Raw genomic sequence first — 20035 nt, 5'->3', positions numbered from 1 at the left:
AGTTTTAATAGACACCACCAGTTTTCAAAAATGGCTTTCACTAATTTAAAGTTTAACTATCAATGTATAAGTTTTATTCTATATCAATACTACTTTATCTCCTTGGGTTTTTAATTTACATTTCTCTGTGACTAATACTGCCAACCACCTGTTGGGCTGAATTTGGCCAATGAGCTTGAAGTTGTTGACCTTTGTCTGACCTCATTTGGCCACTCTTCAATCTTTCCCAGTTCTTCCTGTCTCCCCTCCTATGAATGTTGGTGCCCTGAGTTCAGTTCTCTGTCGACATCATTCCCTTGTATCTAACTCAGACTTACCATATTTTTGAAGTTATAAATCCCCAGTTTTAATCTGTTCTAGCTCCTGAATTTCTAATGTATTCTACTGTTTATTCAGATCTCTTCTCTACCCTTCTAATTGCTCTGCCTTTCTCTGAGACTTATCTTGGTAAGTCACAGTTTTATCCTTCTGATTGTTCAAGCCAAAAAAATGTAATACTTGGGTATTGGTTTTTGCTTCTAAGTAAATCCTATTGGTTCTTTAGAAACCTGTGTTGAACACAACTGATTTCACTATTTCCATTGGTAACTCATTGTAGTAACCTTCTAAATAGCCCCATAGCTTCCATACTTTGTGTTCCTAGTCTGTTTTAAAATAGCAGTAGTAGAGGTCCTTTTAAAATATACATCAGATCCTATTAATTCTTCATTCAAAATCTGTCAATAGTTTTTCAGCTCACTTAATTTAAAACTAAGAGGTTGCAGCAATCCAGTCTCCTATTATTTCTGAGTTAATATTTTCTTTAGTCACTCACTTGATTCTAGCCATTCTGGGTTTCTGGCAGTTTCGGGAGCACTTTGGTCTTGTAGTGATAGTTTCTGTTCTTGAATGGATTTATCCAGATATCTGTATGGCTTGCTTTGTAAACTTTTGTTTTTCACAAAAGACCTGATATTTGTGAGGTCTTTCTGCTATTTAAAATACTAATTTCATCTTGTATTTTCCTGTTTCACCTTGTATAATTTTTTTTAAAAAAGCATTTATGGTATTTATGCTTTGTAGTTTATTTCTATTAAAATGTAAGTTCTACAAGGGCAGGGATCATTGATTTCCTAACATCAAAAAATGGATGGTACATGGGAAATGTTCAGTAAATATTTAAGTGAATGAATGAATGCTGGAAAGAGCATGAGATTTTAAGTTAAACAGTATAAACTGAACTCCCAGCTTGTATTGTTAGTGGTGTGAATTTCAACAATTTACTTCAATGGTGTCTCTAAGACTTAATTTCTGTAAAATAGGAATGTATTTCTCATAACACTATACTATGAAGTAAATAAAATGTTTATGAAGACCTTATCATAGACATTCAGATATTGATCTACTCATCTCTCCCCAAGAAAACCCCTGGTAGTCCCCTCCCCATAGTTTTTTACAGTATAATCAGTTTCCTTTTGAGCAGTACAATTTCTACATTTTCAGAATAAAGTTATGGAAATATGAGTTAAAATCATGAATTTTTTTCAAGAATTCTCTCCCTTTGCTTGATGTTTACTTCTCAAGCAATTTAAAATAAATGCATCTGTTTAAGTATGGCACTAAATTAAGCAAGATTTAAATACCATATTGCCTGCTAAATTGTGCCTGTCTTTTATTAATTTATTAATTTCATTAAAAAAATCTGAATATCAATATTTTGATTATGATAAAATACATCTTATATTATGAGAAATATATGCCATATTCTACTTTCATAATATCTTTCATAATGTTATACCTAATTTGTCATATTTCAGAAATATTTTCCATTAAAAATTCTAATGTACTTTGTACTTTTTACACTATTATGATTTTCTGCTTCTGTACTTTGCATTTGAAATATTTTTCCTACATACTTAATCCATAATTAAAAGTTTTGACATTTTACCTTCATCCTTTGCATTTTCTGAAATGCCTTTTAAATCAATAATTTCCTAAAAATATCTCAAAAATGCAGTAAGAAATTCCTTATTATGTAGTAATAGAAGAGGTAAATAAGGACTAAAATAAAGCTACTGACTTATGAACTCTTTGCAAATTCTCTAAGACTATCAATGACAAAGGAACACACTTTAAAATATAAAGAATATTAGATAAAACTTTTATTTTGAATGTGATTTAGTCATATGTTCAAACTAAAGAATTATGTATAATTTACTTCTTGATCAAAATTAACAAAATTATAAACTATATTTACAACTCAAATTGACAAATCACTTTCTAAAGAAAAACTCTCTGCTTCATATTATCATAATTTTCCTATGGAGTACAGGCAAAGAATGAAGTTATGTTGTACCACAGATAGTTATTAAAAGCAAATGAGGATAGTTTGAATAAGACATACAGACATAATTTAAAACAAATATTAGGGTTATTTTCTCTGAAAAGTTAGCTTGCAAATGAAAAGAATCAGCCCAAAACCACAAATTGTAATAGCTGTCCTCTTCAAAATTCTACTCTTCCACGTAGATACTTCTTCCATTAATGGTATATGAGTTGGATCATTTTCCCGTTCATTTTGCAGCTAATATTTAGAATGGAAAAAAGAAAAGAGTTAATATGCAATAAACTGAAAATAAAACATCTTTTGATCTGAAAAAATAGATCCATATTAATTTGCTTGATTTGGGGGGGGCAACTCAAGATTCTAATGAATATTTAAAGTGAACACATATCTTGAAAGAGTCTTTCACCATTATCCCATTGCTGTAAATTATTAGTTTTACTTTAAAAATAAATGCTTTCATAGATTGTCACATTTTAAAATGGTGTTTTTAGGTCGTGAGATAAAGTTTTTTTAATGTTAACTTAAAGTCTGTATTTTATCTGTGAGGAATAACAATTGATATTTATTTACTTTCATATTAAATACCAATTAATGTCTTAAAAAAAGAGTGAACCATTCTTGTAACAAACCTACAATAGATGAAATGTAACAAAAACTGGAAGATCAGATGCTTATGCTAGAAACTTAATACTTTATTTAAATATAATTACAGAAACACATGTCAACAAAAACTGAAGTGGTCCTTTTACAAATAATGTGTTAAAGAAGCCTCATGCAGTGTGGGAGTGGGGAAATAGAGAGACAGGGCACGAGGCAGGGAGGATGGAGGGAAGGAAGAGAAGAAAGAAAGGAAAGGAGAAATGGCTGCTGGTGGTGGGTTAGGAGGAAGAGAATAAGCAGAAACCAAAAGATCCTTGAGATAAAAAGAATCAGGCACATTTATAGAGTGATATTTACTAGAAACATCCTGTGCTGGAGTGGTGATATAAATACTTTCAACATCAGCAGAAATAACGACTTCTAAATTCTACAGTGTAAATATTTAATTTTAAAAGCCTGCAAAATTAATTTTAAATTTATAGCAGAAAAACAGACTTCAATGCCAATCTCATTAAGACTGTATTCTTGGTGTAACTTCCAAATGGCTTCATTCAGCAACAGATTCCTTTTTGACACTGATGCTCCATTTACTGAATCCTGAGACAGTCATTCCTTTTATTAACCAATTACTTAGAATGACCCTTTCTGACAGGAGCTGTCAGTGTGTTGGTTCGAAAGAGAGTGATGTGGTGTTAAAGTCTAGCCTTGACCTCTCCCACCCTCTCTCTTTGTTACTTCCATAGATTTATCTGTGATAACTCGTGTTTCTTTTTTTAAAAATCCCCTTCAGTTATTATTGGTAAATTTTGAAATATTACAAACTTAACAAGCATAATAATATATTCCAAACCTGGAAGCCATAATAATTCCTAAGTCAAATCCCATTATGATAATTATTACTTGAAAACTTATCTCAAAAAAAATCCATAGCTTGCTCAACAATTAAGATTTTCCTGCCTAGAGAACTGTATCTGTTATTATTATAGACTAATAATGTGTGTTCTTAAGGCTATTCCTTATACAGAAATTTGTAAATTCTAGACAGAGAAGGTCACAGAAAAAAAAGGCCTTCTATGTAGTCAAAGAAAGATGAAAATTTTCTTTAAAGGTACACATTATCAAAATAAAATTTATGGTACTTGAATGTATTATCTATGTTTTAAAGTCAGTAAGTCTCTAAAGCCATGGTTTTTAATTTCATTCATTTCAGAAAATTCTGGTTCTCTCTTTCCAATTTTATCTCAGGACTCCATATGCACTCCCCACTTATCCACTCCATCTTTGTAACTTTGAATTGGAGAAACCAAATTAATAACCAACCTTGAGGCAAATATGTCTTAGGGAATTTCCTACATTAAAAGCTGATGCTTTGTGAAGTTTCTATACACAAAGTTTTCCAAATTTTCCTTGAATCCCCACAAAAATATTACGTTAAGTTAAATATTCTTCTAGATAAGGTAAAGGTATTGAATATGAATGGTGCCATAATTTTTTGTTGTCTTCAAGTTCAGGCTCTATCTAGTTTGTGCAGAACAGGTGGCTGACATACAGCAAGCACTCCTATGTTAGTTGAATGAATAAAGTCAGAACACAACTTCTAAAATACCTCTTTCATGACTAAAGAGTTATTTTCTCAGAAAATTATAAAATTTATTGCTTATTTCCCCATTTAAAATATCTTCTTCCCACTATTATTTTGTAGAAAATTTGCTTCATAACTTTTTTTATTCTCACTTTTAAAAGTCTCCTATTGATTAAACATTGTTATAGTCAGAATGAAAAACTACCTGGAACATGTATAAAGTTTATTTTGAGGAAAATACCTTTTTCTTAAAAAAAAATCTTTCTTAGTTGTCAATGGACATTTATTTATTTATTTATTTATTTATTTATTATTTAATGTGGTGCTGAGAATTGAACCCAGTGTCTCACAGTGTCTACAGTAGTAGAACCCAGTGCTCTACCACTGAGCCACAATCCCAGCCTGAGGAAAATACCTTTTTTGATATACTATTAGTGAACATGTTGAATGAATTATAAGTAGAAGCTGTAAAATTTAATATATAACCTAACTTTCACATAATATACATCCAAAAGCATTATAGAAATAAAATTTATTTATTAAATAGACATGAAGAAGTCAGAAATGAGTTCCTTAGTTGCCTCTAAATGTTTTCCTTTACTCTCTTCTCCTTCAATAAAGGTTCCTATTTTTAGCAGTTGAGATCTTGGTATAGCTAATTTTCTTTAAATTACCTGCCTGTAAAACCAGATATATACTTCTATGTGAATATAAAAACAGAACCCCAAAGACCTACACTCTTTAAAAAACAGAAGTTAAATTACAAATTAATATAGAAAGTCTGGCCAATAGAAGAAATATTTCATCCACCATTATATTAACAGAGCTATATTTCATTTTGGCCTTTTTGCAACTATATAACTACTGAAGATAGAAATATTTTTAGAGTCTTTGGGACATCTTACCAGACCATTTTTGAAAAGTGTGCCACAAGTTTCACTGAGAATATCAGTCTGGTAAACTCCACTTAGAAAGAATATCCCTGGAGTGACACCCTTTCCCTTGCAATCAAACACAAGAGGAGGACATATTGTTTCTTTAGTATGCATTTCCTTAATGACCAACAAAATTTGTTTTCCATATATATTTCTTACTTTGAATATTGTCCTTTTCCCACTTGTCTAAGTATTCTACGTGTTACTCTTATCAGAACTGCTACATTGTCAAGCATTTTTTGTTGTAAAACATTTCCCATAATTACCCGCTCCCCTTTTTAATGTTAAGTATATACCTTTTGAATTAAGTCTTTTAGTTTGCAGACTTCTTCACTCAAATCTTCAACATTACTAACAAGTTCTTCACAAACTGAAGTAAAATTCCGGGGAGAAGCCCATTCTAGTACTATCTGTTAATATTTTCAAAAATTACACTTTAAATAATGGAAACAACTTTATCTAACTTTACATGCACAATGGTTATACAGAATTTCTAAACATTACATTATATATTTGAGAAGGATTGTTTTTCAGGATAAATCCTGACACCAAAAAGAAGTTCAGTAATTTTATATAAATAGTAATATATATAATATATAATAGTAATTTTATATAAACAATCAGAAATTTTATGCAAATAGTTAAATCAGATTGCTAAATGCATTTCCTAAGTATAGTTACATATAACACAGAAATTAATGTAATTTGTTCTGGTGAACAAATCAATTCATGAAAGTTTTTTAACTTTCATGAAATGATTCCCATACTAGTATTACATAAGATCACAGGAAAACAAATGCACTTAATTTTTTTTTTTTTTTTTACTAAGACAAACATCTAAAACCTTAATCATGTGAAAAACTCTAGAAAATAAGTTTGCTTTAGCTGGCCACTTACACTTTCTCTCTAAAACTCCCTGAACTAAAACAACTTTATATTGATAATAGTTTTTTAATAACACTCAACACACTGTTTTGTTTCAACTTTCACTTGGGTCTCCTGTCACTTTATATTTTAAACAATTAAATCCACTTTAAGAACAAATGGGAAGTTCAATACATAGATTGGTTTAATTTTTCTTCTGATTCATTTTCCTTTTCCTGAGGGTGAGAACACTATTTTTTTCAATTAATCAGTACATAAAGGAATAATATTAAACTAATTTACTTAATTGGATATTACATTGAACAACTGATATAATTTTACCAGATCAGTACTTTTTATTGAATTATCATGAACTTTCTCCAGTATTCATACTTTTTTTTTCACCTAATAATTTTGGTATAATACCTTATGAGAATTTACAGGTAACTCAGTAATGATATTCTGCACAGCTGTAATTAAATGGCCACACTGTTTGTTTAATTTCAGAAGAAAGTTGAGGAACTCATCACCACTAAAGAAAGAGAACAAACAGAAATCACTTAAGAGCAATATACTTCCTTCTATTGTGCTAGATACAAAAAATATCTAGTTATAAAATTAACAGATTCTTTAAAATAGATTAGGTAATATGTATTGGGAACTGAATTAGGCCTTGAATTACACCAATTAAAAAAGAGGAAAAAAATAAGTCTTCAATAATAAGGATCTCATACTTCAAGATGAATGAAGACATACAACTATAAAATTGTTATTTATAGGAAGAAGGAAGGAACCAATACTAGAATATCTACTATATGAAGATACTCTACTACTTATTTTTACATGCATTATTTCTTCCAATCCTCTCAAACAACCACTAATGTTAATGCTAATTTACAACTGAGATATCTATAATTGAGTTATTAAATGATTTTAAACAAGAAAGTAAAAAAAATCTGACTTTTGTAGAAGAAAGTTTATTGAAAAAGTGGTGTGGATTAAAGGAACACAAAAATCAAATTAGAGAGAATAGCTGGGAGACTAATAGAAAGATATATCTAAGAGATGATGAAGGAAAGCTTAAACTAAGGATCTGACAGTCTCATTGGAAGGAGGAGGTTGAGTGGTAGTTTAACAAACTTTTAAGATAATAATTTGAAAAATTTCATGATAGATTGCATGTGAAATAAAAGGAAGAATCTAGGATGATTCTCAGTTATTTGCTTTCGATGAAAGTTGGTGCCACGCAGAGAACTGAATTTAAGGATGCGTGGTGAGGAGAATAGGGGATGAAGAGAAAACACTGTGGCATAATAATTAAGAGCACGGACTCTTGCATCAAGAGTCAACCTGTTTGGAATCAGCTTCCATACTTACTAGCTTTATGAACCTGAGCAAGCCTAATCTTGAGCCAAATGTTTCCATATCTCTAGAATGGTGACAATAGCACTTTCAGGAGGACTGCAGGAGGCAATATAAAGCATTTTGTCTAGCAAACAGCTGGTATTCAAGCAGACTTAATTATGCTAATAACTGCAATGATAATGAAGACAGGCAGGTGGCAACCACTAGTAAGTAGTAGATAATATAGGTCTGACAAGGTATTTATCCTGAGGTCTACGGACTCCTGAGGTTAGATATAATTCAGAGAGAGGTTCAGCGAATTCCGTGGGGGAAAAAAATTACATTTTTTATTTTCACTAACCATTAATTGGAATTCAGGCTTTCTTGTGAACATAATAACAAATCATAATGATTTGGACAACAGAAATCAAAATTATGGTCACAAAGAAGACAGAGAAAAAGGGCATACTATGAAGAGAGGAGAATTGATAGAAGTGAACAAAAAAAGACATTAAAAGAAAAGTAGTTTTAGAAGTAGAAGAATAAGGAATAAGGAGTTAAAAGTTGTTATGAATTCCAGTAAAGGTGATGATTTCAAGAAGAAAAGGTTAAGCACATTAAATAAAGTAACGCCATTGATTTTGGCTAAGAGAAGATGCTACTATTGACATTTCAGTAACAAACTAATTTACAGTGAAAAGTACAAAGATACACAACTTAATAGATAAGTCAAGGATGTGAACAGCTCATTCAGAGAAAAAGAAACAAAAATTGAAAAGATAATAAATAATGGGAATTCAAAATGCTACATTCTACCAAAATGACAAGAATTAAGTAGATCATTAACATCAAGAATTGACAAATTCATGACCTGACCTTTCTGGAGAAGGCTTTAATAGTATCTACTAAAATAAAAATGGACACAAAATCTATTGCTATAGGACCAAATGATACTTTTAAATCCAAACAGAAATTTTTAGATGTAGAATTCTTTCAATATAAACTATATAAAGTTTCTTTTACACCATTTCTGGGAGAAAAGGTTATAAAAAGCAAGCAAGGTCAGCCTTAAGTGAAACTAATAGCAAACTTTTCTCTAAGATACCTTACAAGAATGTATATAATATTTTCATTTAGGAAAAGTCTTATCTCTTAGCTTGAAAAAAAATTAGGTTGAAAAATTAAGTTTTATAAAATATAAGCTTTATGAACATAATAGGTGTACACACACACTCATCACCAACAATGAAAAGGACCTTATGGTTGCTTTCAATAAGCAAATTGCAAATTAAAAATTTATACTATTTAGCAAAAAAAGTATTTATAAAAGTATTTTCAAAGTACATATAATTTTTATTCCATTTCCTTTCTGATCTTTATATAGAACTTAAAGATTATAAGACATTACTTCTACCCAAGCAACAGCACTAATTACTTTTTTTTGTTTCCAGGTAACATTTATTTATACTTACAATTTAGAACTTAGTGCTCTTTAAATATGCGAATTTTGTTTACTATCAAATAAAAAGAATAACTACTCAACAAGTAATTTATTAATGTCATATATATTTCATGAACTCAAGGAAATTATGATCCATTGAGAACTGCCATTCAAAGTATCAAGTGATATCAGTTATATAATTCCGGTAGATGATTTGCAGATATATATGTGGAATATTAATTTATCAGCTCTTATTCTAAAAACAGTAAGGAACTCAAGAGGAGCTCAGTTCAAATAAGCAAATAATATTATTAGCAAAACCACAGTTTTAATAAATGTAAAGAAAATATATACCTATCTTGTGACTAATTTTCAGGGCCACTGAGTATAGACAGCCAAATCATACAAAACAAAATCTTCAGAGTACCATTTTTTATCTTATACTATGTGAATGGTGTCTCTCCATCAGAACCATACGTTGTATAACCTACACAACTTTGCATGACAGCCCAAATAATTTTGCACCTATTTAAAGAATTCAAAATTAGCAAATATGACATAAGTATGGCTTATTTGATTAAGTGTGTGTGTGTGTGTGTGTGTGTGTGTGTGTGTGTGTGTTTTAACTAAGCTAACTACAACCAGACCCATCCCTGTCAGAGGATTACACTTTATGTTCCCATAACATGAAGCCTGGGCACGTGATTTGCTTTGTCAAATAAAATATAACTGGAAGTAACTATGTAACTTTTGAACAGAAGCTTAAAAAGTCACCTACTGGTTCTGCTGATTGTCTAGTTTATTTCTTTTTTTCCCTTTGCCATAGAAAGAGCATATCACAAAATTGGACTGTTCCTTTATCATGTTCTCAGAATAATAATGTGGAAAGCCACTGCAGCTGATCAATAACAACTAAGAAATAAACTTCACTGTTAAAACTGACAGAGATTTAGAAGTTCTTTGTTATAACACAATGTAAGCAGACTAATATGACAGTCCATATTTAAAATTTGAAGTCAAGCACTAAGATAAACTTAAAATCTATAATAAAATTATTATATTCAGGTACTATGTACTCATTGTAGAATATCTGAAAAAGCTTAAAGCATCAACATTTTTACCATCCAAAGATAATAACTGGTATTAATAATTGATAATAAGTGGAAAATATTGTACCATAATATTTTTTATAGTATACATTTTATTCCAGTACTGTTCTTAGAAATGTACATAAATGACATTATACTTCATGTTTTTTACATCATACTTTTTATGCTTATATTTTAACTATTTTTCCATGATACCAAGGTTCAAAATAATCTTGATAAGAAAAATAATTATACAATATAATCTAATTCAACTACTTTTTGGATGTTAAATATTTAGTTTTAATTGTAGAATGTTTAGATATTTTATTTGTTCTAATTAGTTATATATGACAGTAGAATGCATTTTGACATATCATACATAAAGGGGGTATAACTTCTCATTCTTCTGGTGGTACATGATATAGAATTATACTGGTCATGTAATCATATATTCACAAAGGGTCAGAATGTATGATTCATTCTATTATCCTCCTACCTCCACATTCTCTCCTCGCTTTACTTCTTAGAATGTTTATAAACAATGGAGGTGAACAATATGTTACATGTAACATTTTGGATCTATGTAGATTTTTTTCTTTTTGGAGAAGGAGCAGTTTCTTAATAGCCATAATTCTGAGAAACTTGACACATTCAAGTGGATGTCAGGTAGCTCAGAGCTCAGAGGAAAGATCTGGGCAGAAATTGATAAAAATTTCAGATGTGAAAACTGATTGTTTCTGTTCAAAATATTTCAAAGTTGCTGTGGAATGGCTACTAACATTTTAAAATTGCCCTTTTTATTCTACAAATCTACTAAAGCAGTAAAAAGTAAATGAAGTAAGCATATACATTCTTGGAACAGAAATTATTGTAAAAGATTTTACCCATACAAGAAAAGCATCTTAAAATAAATCAGTAGCTAAATTGTTGAGGTCACATTACCAAGAGATTATAATAAATCAATTCAACTTTTCTTGCTGTTAGTTTTCTTATGACTTAATGACTAATTTCTTCTTTAAAGAATGACTTTGAACAAATGGGAAGTACAACATTTTTCATAACAGCATGTAAACAAAGTCTTTGATTTAATAATAAGGTCAAATTCCTGGAATATATGTCTGCCAGTTTTATTTTTTAAAAAATTCAGCAGTTTTAATAAGTGATCCATTCAGGATTCTGCACATTCTTTAAGTCTATTAAATCCCACAAAGAAAATTCATACTGGCAACTCTGACAGCATACAAATAAATGATATCAGAAAATTTAATTTGCAAGTTGGTTTGTAGAACTTGGCATATTCCTTCACAGAAACAATAATGAAAAAAAAGTAAAGAAAATGAACAAACATAATCAAAGTTTGCTGATTTTAAAGTTTTCAAAAATGGAATTCTTTGAAATGCATTTTAGGGAAGGGGAAATGTCTGTCAGGTAAACTTCATAATAAAGTTTTTAAGAAATCTGAATAAGATAAATTATTCTCTGAAAGGCTTCTCTAAATTCCAAAATGGAATGGAGATCCATTTGTTTATAATAGTTATAATGTTAGCTTTAGACAGGCTGCCCTAGTGATGATACTGTTCCATTTTTAAGTGTTATATTTTACAGAATACTGCAATTCATTGGCTATCAATTTATTCCATAAAATTTGTACAGTTAGGTCCCAGGCAATGAAAAACAAGACTAACATATGCAAGAAGTTCTGCAGGTCATTATGATGATATGGCCAGGTTATAACATTATTTCTGGGGAGAAAATAAAAATATAATATGTTGAAATAATAAATAGTACTTGTCAAGGAAAATTGTTACTATACTTTCAATTTTTAAAAAATTTGTAAATAATACTAACCTGGTATTAAATGCAAGATTAAAGGACTCTTGAGGAAACAGAAAAATGTAAAGATTTCTTAAAGGGAACTTGTAGGCACTTTATGTGGGTTTGTGGTAGGGATGGGGGCTTCTGGGGATTGAACCTGGGGCTTTCTACATGCTAGGCAAGCATCTACCATGGAGCTATATACCTACATGTTTCTATTTTTTTTAAATTCCAATTTAAGTGAGGGCCTCACATAGTTACCTAGGCTAGCACCCAACTTGTGATCCTCCTGTCCCAGCCTCCCAGTAGCTGGGATTACAGATATATAATCATGTGTAGCTACTTCTAGACACTTTTAAGAGCTCTAGAGGTAAAAATTTTTTATTTGTCCTCTGCAAGTCATTATTCCTATATTTAGTATCTGTAATAATGGTCATTATTTATGTTTTTGGTACTGGAGATTGTACCTAGGGGAGCTCTACCACTGAGCTACATCCCCAGCCCTTTTTGAGACAGAATCTCCCTAATTTACTTAGGGCCTCACTAAGTTAAGGAGGTTGGCCTCAATTTGTGTTCCTCCTGCTTTAGCCTTTGGGTAACCAGGATAATAATGGTTATTTTTTTTATTGTTGGTCGTTCAAAACATTACATAGTTCTTAATATATCATATTTCACAGTTTGATTCAAGTGAGTTATGAACTCCCATTTTTACCCCGTATACAGATTGCTGTATCACATCAGTTACACTTCCATTGATTTACATATTGCCATTCTAGTGTCTGATGTATTCTGCTGTCTATCCTATTCTCTACTATCCCCCTTCCCCTCCCCTCCCCTCCCCTCCCCTTTTCTCTCTCTACCCCCTCTACTGTAAATCATTTCTTCCACTTGTATTATTCTTCTCTTACCCCTCCTTTCCTCTTATATGTAATTTTGTATAACCCTGAGGAACACCTTCCATTTCCATGCAATTTCCCTTCTAACTCCCTTTCCCTCCCACCTCTCATCCCTGTTTAATGTTAATCTTCTTCTCAAGCTCTTCGTCCCTACCCAGTCCTTGGTTACTCCCCTTATATCAAAGAAGTCATTTGGCATTTGTTTTTTAAGGATTGGCTAGCTTCACTTAGCATAATCTGCTCTAATGCCATCCATTTCCCTCCATATTCTATGATTTTGTCATTTTTTAATGCAGAGTAATACTCCATTGTGTATAAATGCCACATTTTTTTTATCCATTCATCTATTGAAGGGCATCTAGGTTGGTTCCACAATCTTGCTATCGTGAATTGTGCTGCTATGAACATCGATGTAGCAGTGTCCCTGTAGCATGCTCTTATTAGGTCTTTAGGGAATAGACCGAAAAAATTATACACCATGATCAAGTAGGATTCATCCCTGGGATGCAAGGCTGGTTCAATATATGGAAATCAATAAATGTTATTCACCACATCAATAGATTTAAAAATAAGAACCATATGATCATCTCAATAGATGCAGAAAAAGCATTCGACAAAGTACAGCATCTCTTTATGTTCAAAACTCTAGAAAAATAGGGATAACAGGATCATACCTCAACATTGTAAAAGCAATCTATGATAAGCCACAGGCCAGCATCATTCTGAATGGAGAAAAATTGAAGGCATTCCCTCTAAGATCTGGTACAAGACAGGGATGCCCTCTCTCACCACTTCTGTTCAACATAATGGTTATTTTTTGACCCAGATGAAACAAAAAGGGAAATGGTGATGAGAATTTTCTAATTATTAAAAGAACAACAGGAAAAAAATGAGTTAGGAGAAGCACACATAAGCAAAAGAGACTGGGTAAGATGTAATTAACGTGACCACATACAATGAGAAACAGAAGATGAGGGAAAACATATTTGGTATGCAGTCTCCAAACAGTGACGAAAGATACCATAAAAAAAAGAAAATCTCCTTCAATGATACATAAAATTATAAGAGGTCATGGGGGGCAAGGGGGAGGGAAAAAAAGGGAGAGAATTGAACAACAGCAGGGGAGGTAGAGAGAGAAGATGGGAGGGGAGGGGAGGGGAGGGGGGATAGTAGGGGATAGGAAAGGTAGCAGAATACAACAGTCACTAATATGGCATTATGTAAAAATGTGAATACGTAACAGATGTGATTCTGCAATCTGTATTTGGGGTGAAAATGGGAGTTCAAAACACAATTTGAGTCAAATGTATGAAAGATGATATATCATGAGCTATGTAACGCTTGAAATTATCAATAAAAAAATAAAAAAAATAGCTTAAACTCAAAAAAAAAAAAAAGGAAAAAGAAAATCTCTGGGTTGGGGATGTGGCTCAAGCGGTAGCGCGCTTGCCTGACATGCGTGCGGCCCGGGTTCGATCCTCAGCACCACATACAAAGATGTTGTGTCCACCGAAAAAAACTAAAAAAAAATAAATAAATATTAAAAAAATTTGAAAAAAAAATCTCATAGGTTGATTATCAGGTAGTGTTGCTAAGTAGGAGAAGCTAAAAATTACTTGGTAAAAGAAACACAATTATTATGGATTATTAGAATTCCAGAATCAAGGTGTTTTACTATAGGGAATGTCTACATACAAAAATTTTTACAAAAATTACTAAATATATAATCATAATCTAAAGCACAATAATCCTTATGGGTTTTCTAGTCTATGTTTAAATCCTTCTATAAGCAAAAACCTCCAGATGTTAAGTATTATATGCAATGAAACAATTACCTTATTTATTCTGGACATCATATTTTTATTAATGCAGTCTAAGAGTGATAGCTTTTCATGGCTAGGCATATGATACTATCAAGATAAATTACTAATCCACTAAAATTGTGGTGATTCTTCAGGTGTATTTAGTTATATCTAACCCATTCTGTAGTAATATAGTCAATTTTTAACTCTTCATTTATCCTTACTAAATATAATCCTATTAAGTTTGGGGGAATTTGCCTCAACCTGCCAAAACCTTTAAAATCTTATTTAGTCCTTGAAATCATACAGAGCATTTCCTCTGACTATAATGGAATCAAACTGGAAATCAATAACTACAACAAGAATCTCCAAACACATAGAAATCACATGACATACTTTTAAATCCATGAATCTAAGAGGAAGTCTCAAAGGAAATCAAAGTATATATAGAAGTGAATAAAAATGACCATATAACATTTTAAAACTTGTGTAATGCAATTAAAGAAGTCCTGAGAGGGAAATGAAAAAGGCTAAATACTCACATAAGCAAAACCAAAATGTCTTAAATAAATAATCTAGACTTATACCTCAGGAATCTAGAAAAAGAGCAAAAAAAAAAATTCAAAGTAAGCAGAAGGAAAAAGCAATAATAGCAGAAATCAATAAAATTAAAAATAGAAAATTTTACTCAAATTAAAGATAGGTTCTTTATAAAATTAATAAACCTCTAGCAAGACAAGTACAGATAAAAAATAGAAGACATAAATCACCAATACTGGGAACGAAATAGGGTATTATAACAGATCTCACAGTCATCAAAAATATTGCAGGGAATAATACTAGCAACAAATTTATGCTGGTAAATTCAAACAATTAGAAGATATGAACCATTTCCTCAAAATCTACAAACTACTAAACCTAGCCAAGATGAAAGAGAGAAAATTGAATAGTCCTATAACCATTAAAGAAATTAAATTTATGATTAAAAAGTTCCTCCAAAAGTTCACTAGAACCAGATGAGTACACAGGAAAAGTCCAATTAAAATGTTTAACAAAGACTTAACACTAATCCTACACAACCTACTGAAGAGTTTTACGGAAAACTCAGAAAAGGAGAAAAACTTCCTACATCATTTTATAAGGCCAATTACTCTGATATCAAAACTAGACAAAGCATAAAACCTAAAGAGCAATATTTCACATGAACTTACATGCAAAAATTCTTAGTAAAATACTGACAAAATTAAATTCAACAATTCATAGAAAGAATAATAAACCATACCACATGGGATTAATACCAGGTATGAAAGGCTAGTTCAATAATTAGAAATCCAACAAAGCAACTTACCACATTTATATGACTACAGAAAAAATCTGTGTAACAATGTCAATTGACATTGAAAAAGCATTTGATAAAATTCAACAACCATTCATGATAAAAATATTTACAATAGGAACCGAGCTAAATTTTCTTTCTCATAAAGAGTTACTACAAAAATCTCTATGTATCTAAAATCATAGTTAATAGTATAAAAGTAGAGTGATTTTCCCTTAAGAATGAGAACAAGACAAGAATGCCCACTTTTCACCTCTCTTATTCAACAAAATACTGGAAGTTCTGTCCACTATAATAAAGCAAGAAAAATAAATAAAAGGCATACAGATTGGAAATGAAGAAATTAACCTATTTCTCTGCAGACTACATGATTTGTGTAGAAAATCTCAAAGAACCTGGAAAAAACTATGTCTAATAAGTGAGTTCAGCAATGATAAAGTACTTACAATCAGAGCATGGAAATAAACTGCATGTGGAAACAAATAAAAATCCAATATCATTAACAATTGCTCTAAAGATAATAAAATGCTTAAGTTTTGTAGTTTGTTAGATTTATGCCTATGTAATGAAAATTATAAAATGTTGATGAAATGAAGATCTCAAACTTGTAGGGATATCTATGTTCAAGGATTTACTAGACTTAACATAGTTATCTTCTCAATTTTGTGTAGGATTAGTACAATTACTATAAAAATTTCAAAAAAGGTTTTGTAGACGTAGAAGAGCTTAATTAAAATATATATATGAAAAGAAAAGTTTTTGGATCGCCAAAACAATTTTGAGAAAGAATAAAATGAGATGAATCTTTCTTCCTGATGTTAAGACTTACTATATACCGTATCATCACGATTATTCTAATTGGAAAATCTGAAATCTGAATCAAATTTCTAAGCACTTTGGATTTTTGAATTAGGGATGCTCAACAGGTATAGTCCATGCAAATATTCCCAAATCCGAAAAACTTCAAAATCTGAAATAGTTATGATCCCAAGCATTTCAGATAAAAGTAGATACTCAATCTATACTTACAGAGGGATAGACATTGCAAGAACCCAGAATAGAGGACTCAGAACAATCTATACAAATAGTCCAATTCAATTTTAACAAATAATGAAAATCAAATCTGCAGAAGGAATAACATTTTTAACAGTGCTGGAACAAATGGACATCTATAACCCCCAAATTAACTTCAGCCTGCATTGTACCAACACAAAAATGAACTCAAAATGTACCATGGACTTAAATATAAAACTAAAACTCCCGGGAAAAAAAAGGATAGAAAAAAATTTAGAACCTAATTTCTTAAACTTGACACCAGAGTATGATCTATAAGAGGAAAATGTGATAAGCTAGTCCTGAAGATTTAAGTTTTGTTCTATGAAAGATGAAAAATCACAGGCTAAAAAAAAATTAGCACATATCCAACAAAAGACTTGAATATAGACCACGCCCCAATATCAATATTAAAAAAACAATCAATCCAATATAAATTGGGCAAAAGACAGAGACATTTCACCAAAAAGGATACACAGATGACAAATAAGACACGAAAAGATGTTCAACATGATTACCCTTTAGGTAAATGCAAATAAAATCACAGTGATCTGTCACTATACACATATAGAAATGGCTAAAAATAATTAGTGCTTACATCAAATGCTGATGAGTATTCAGAGAAACTGGATCACTAATATACAGTTGGGGAATATAAGAGAATATTGACATTTTGGAAAAAAAAATTGATTAATTAAAAAACAAAACAAAACAAATATATAGCTCCCATACAACCTTTAAAATGCCCTCCTGAACATTTTATCCAGAGAAATGAAAACTTACTTTATAAAAGAATTTTATAAATATATATATATACATATATGTATATATATATAATTAATATTTCTTTAGTTGTAGTTGGACTCAATACCTTTATTTTATTTGTTTATTTATATGTGGTGTTGACGATCAAACCTAGGGCCTCATGTGTGCCAGGCAAGCACTATATCGCTGAGCCACAACCCCAGCCGTATAAATATATATTCATAGCATAGAATAAACAGATTCTAAAATCTAATTAAATGTCCTTCAATGGATAAATGGTTAAACTATGGTAAATGCATACCATGGAATATTACTCATTCACAAAAGGAATAAACTATTGTACTGATACATGCAAAAATACTGACTAAACTTAACAATGATTGCAAGAAGTCAATTTTAAGAAGACATTTACTGTACGGTTCTATTTATATAATAGTCATGAAATAATATCATCATAACAAATTATCATCATTTGCTCAGGGTTAAAAATGGAGAAATGGATGAGCATCGCTGTAAAGGGGTTGGATAAGGAAGCCTGTGGTATAGGGATATTAAAAGTACTGAGAGTGGTTACATGAAACTACATATGATATAATCACACAGAATTATATATACACACAAATAAATGAAAGCATGTATAACTGGTAAAATATGAATAAACTCTGGATTGCACTAATATCAATATTCTGGTTTTGATATTGTACTACAGTTATGTAAGAATTAACAGAGGGTCAAACTGCATGAAGGATGCATGGGACCTCCTTGTGTACCTATGAAATATCACGTGAATCTAAATTATTTTAAAATAAAACATTAAGTTAAAAAACATTCAATTCTCTAAATTTATTAATAAAATCAAATATTATTTTCAAAGTAGATTTTGGATTAGTAACAATCAGTGTTTAACAAATTTATATTATTGGAAATGAAATTTATAGCTTGACAATAATTTCTCACATAGTAAAGGCTGAACATGCTCATATGATAAATGCTTTCTTATTAACATAAGAGAAAATATCACTACTTTGAATTTTTCAGTTTGACATCTAAAATAATTTAAAGGGAGTAAAAACTATACCAGGAAAAGCATAGCATTCTATTTCTGAGCAAAGAATATTCCAAAATCTGTTTTTTTTGGGAAAATATTATTATCAAATCAAATGACATAGACATGATCAAAATTAAACTAAAAAAGAACAGTTGAGTCTAAATAATATTAATATAAATTGATAGTTAATTTTACCTGATTTCCAACTTTGCCACTTCAGGTAACTCTGCAAAATTTATCTCTTCTACCTCCAGTTCTTTAACAGCAGCCAGAATTTTCTGCTGATCTTTAGAGGTAATTCCATTCTAAGTAGAAATAATTTTAAGGTGTAGTTAAGATAATTATACTTGAATAATTTAATCTTCAAAATTATTAAAGAAGTTTTCAACTTGCATCCTGAAAAACAGACATATTAGAAAATAATATACTAAAACATGGTTTGATTGTGTAACTAATGAGGATATTTACATCATTAAAATATTTAGGCATATCGTTAATTACAATAATATTTTTGCAATACATAATAGTTGCAATAGACTAACAAATCCAATTACTAGATTTTTTTTTATTGGTTGTTCACAACTTTACAAAGCTCTTGACATATCATACTTCATACATTAGATTGAAGTGGGTTATGAACCCCCAATTTTACCCCAAATGCAGATTGCAGAATCACGTTGGTTACACATCCACAATTTTACATAATGCCCTATTAGTAATTGTTGTATTCTGCTACCTTTCCTATCCCCTACTATCCCCCCTCCCCTCCCCTCCCTTCTTCTCTCTCTACCCCATCTACTGTAATTCATTTCTCTTCTTGTTTATTTTCCCATTCCCCTCACAACCTCTTATATGTAATTTTGTATAGCAATGAGGGTCTCCCTTCATTTCCATGCAATTTTCCTCATCTCTCCCTTTCCCTCCCATCTCATGTCACTGATTAATGTTACTCTTTTCTTCCTACTCTTCCTCCCTGCTCTGTTCATATTTGCTCTCATTATATCAAAGAAGACATTTGATATTTGTTTTTTAGGGATTGGCTAGCTTCACTAAGCATAATCTGCTCTAGTGCCATCCATTTCCCTGCAAATTCTATGATTTTGTCATTTTTTATTGCTGCATAGTACTCCATTGTGTATA

At 30.8% G+C, this 20035-nt stretch overlaps 1 protein-coding gene across 1 annotated transcript in view; it reads right to left on the bottom strand.

The window, feature by feature from the left end:
* Positions 1-2258: 2258 nt before the first annotated feature.
* The window catches only part of ASZ1 (ankyrin repeat, SAM and basic leucine zipper domain containing 1), a gene marked incomplete at its 5' end in the record, with an annotated part of 47619 nt that continues 29842 nt past the window's right edge, over positions 2259-20035 (bottom strand). Inside the window, 4 exons of the mRNA XM_081285132.1 lie at positions 2259-2563; positions 5740-5853; positions 6734-6839; positions 19091-19200. Of these exons, the coding sequence (XP_081141258.1) occupies positions 2411-2563; positions 5740-5853; positions 6734-6839; positions 19091-19200 (483 nt within the window). The 3' untranslated portion in view covers positions 2259-2410. The remainder of the gene's footprint in view (positions 2564-5739; positions 5854-6733; positions 6840-19090; positions 19201-20035) is intronic.

The sequence above is a fragment of the Spermophilus citellus genome, assembly GCF_964194105.1.
Source record: "Spermophilus citellus genome assembly, chromosome: 3".
NCBI lineage: Eukaryota > Metazoa > Chordata > Mammalia > Rodentia > Sciuridae > Spermophilus > Spermophilus citellus.
Note: the sequence above shows the minus strand (reverse complement) of the source record. Positions and strands in the feature narration are given on the sequence as shown.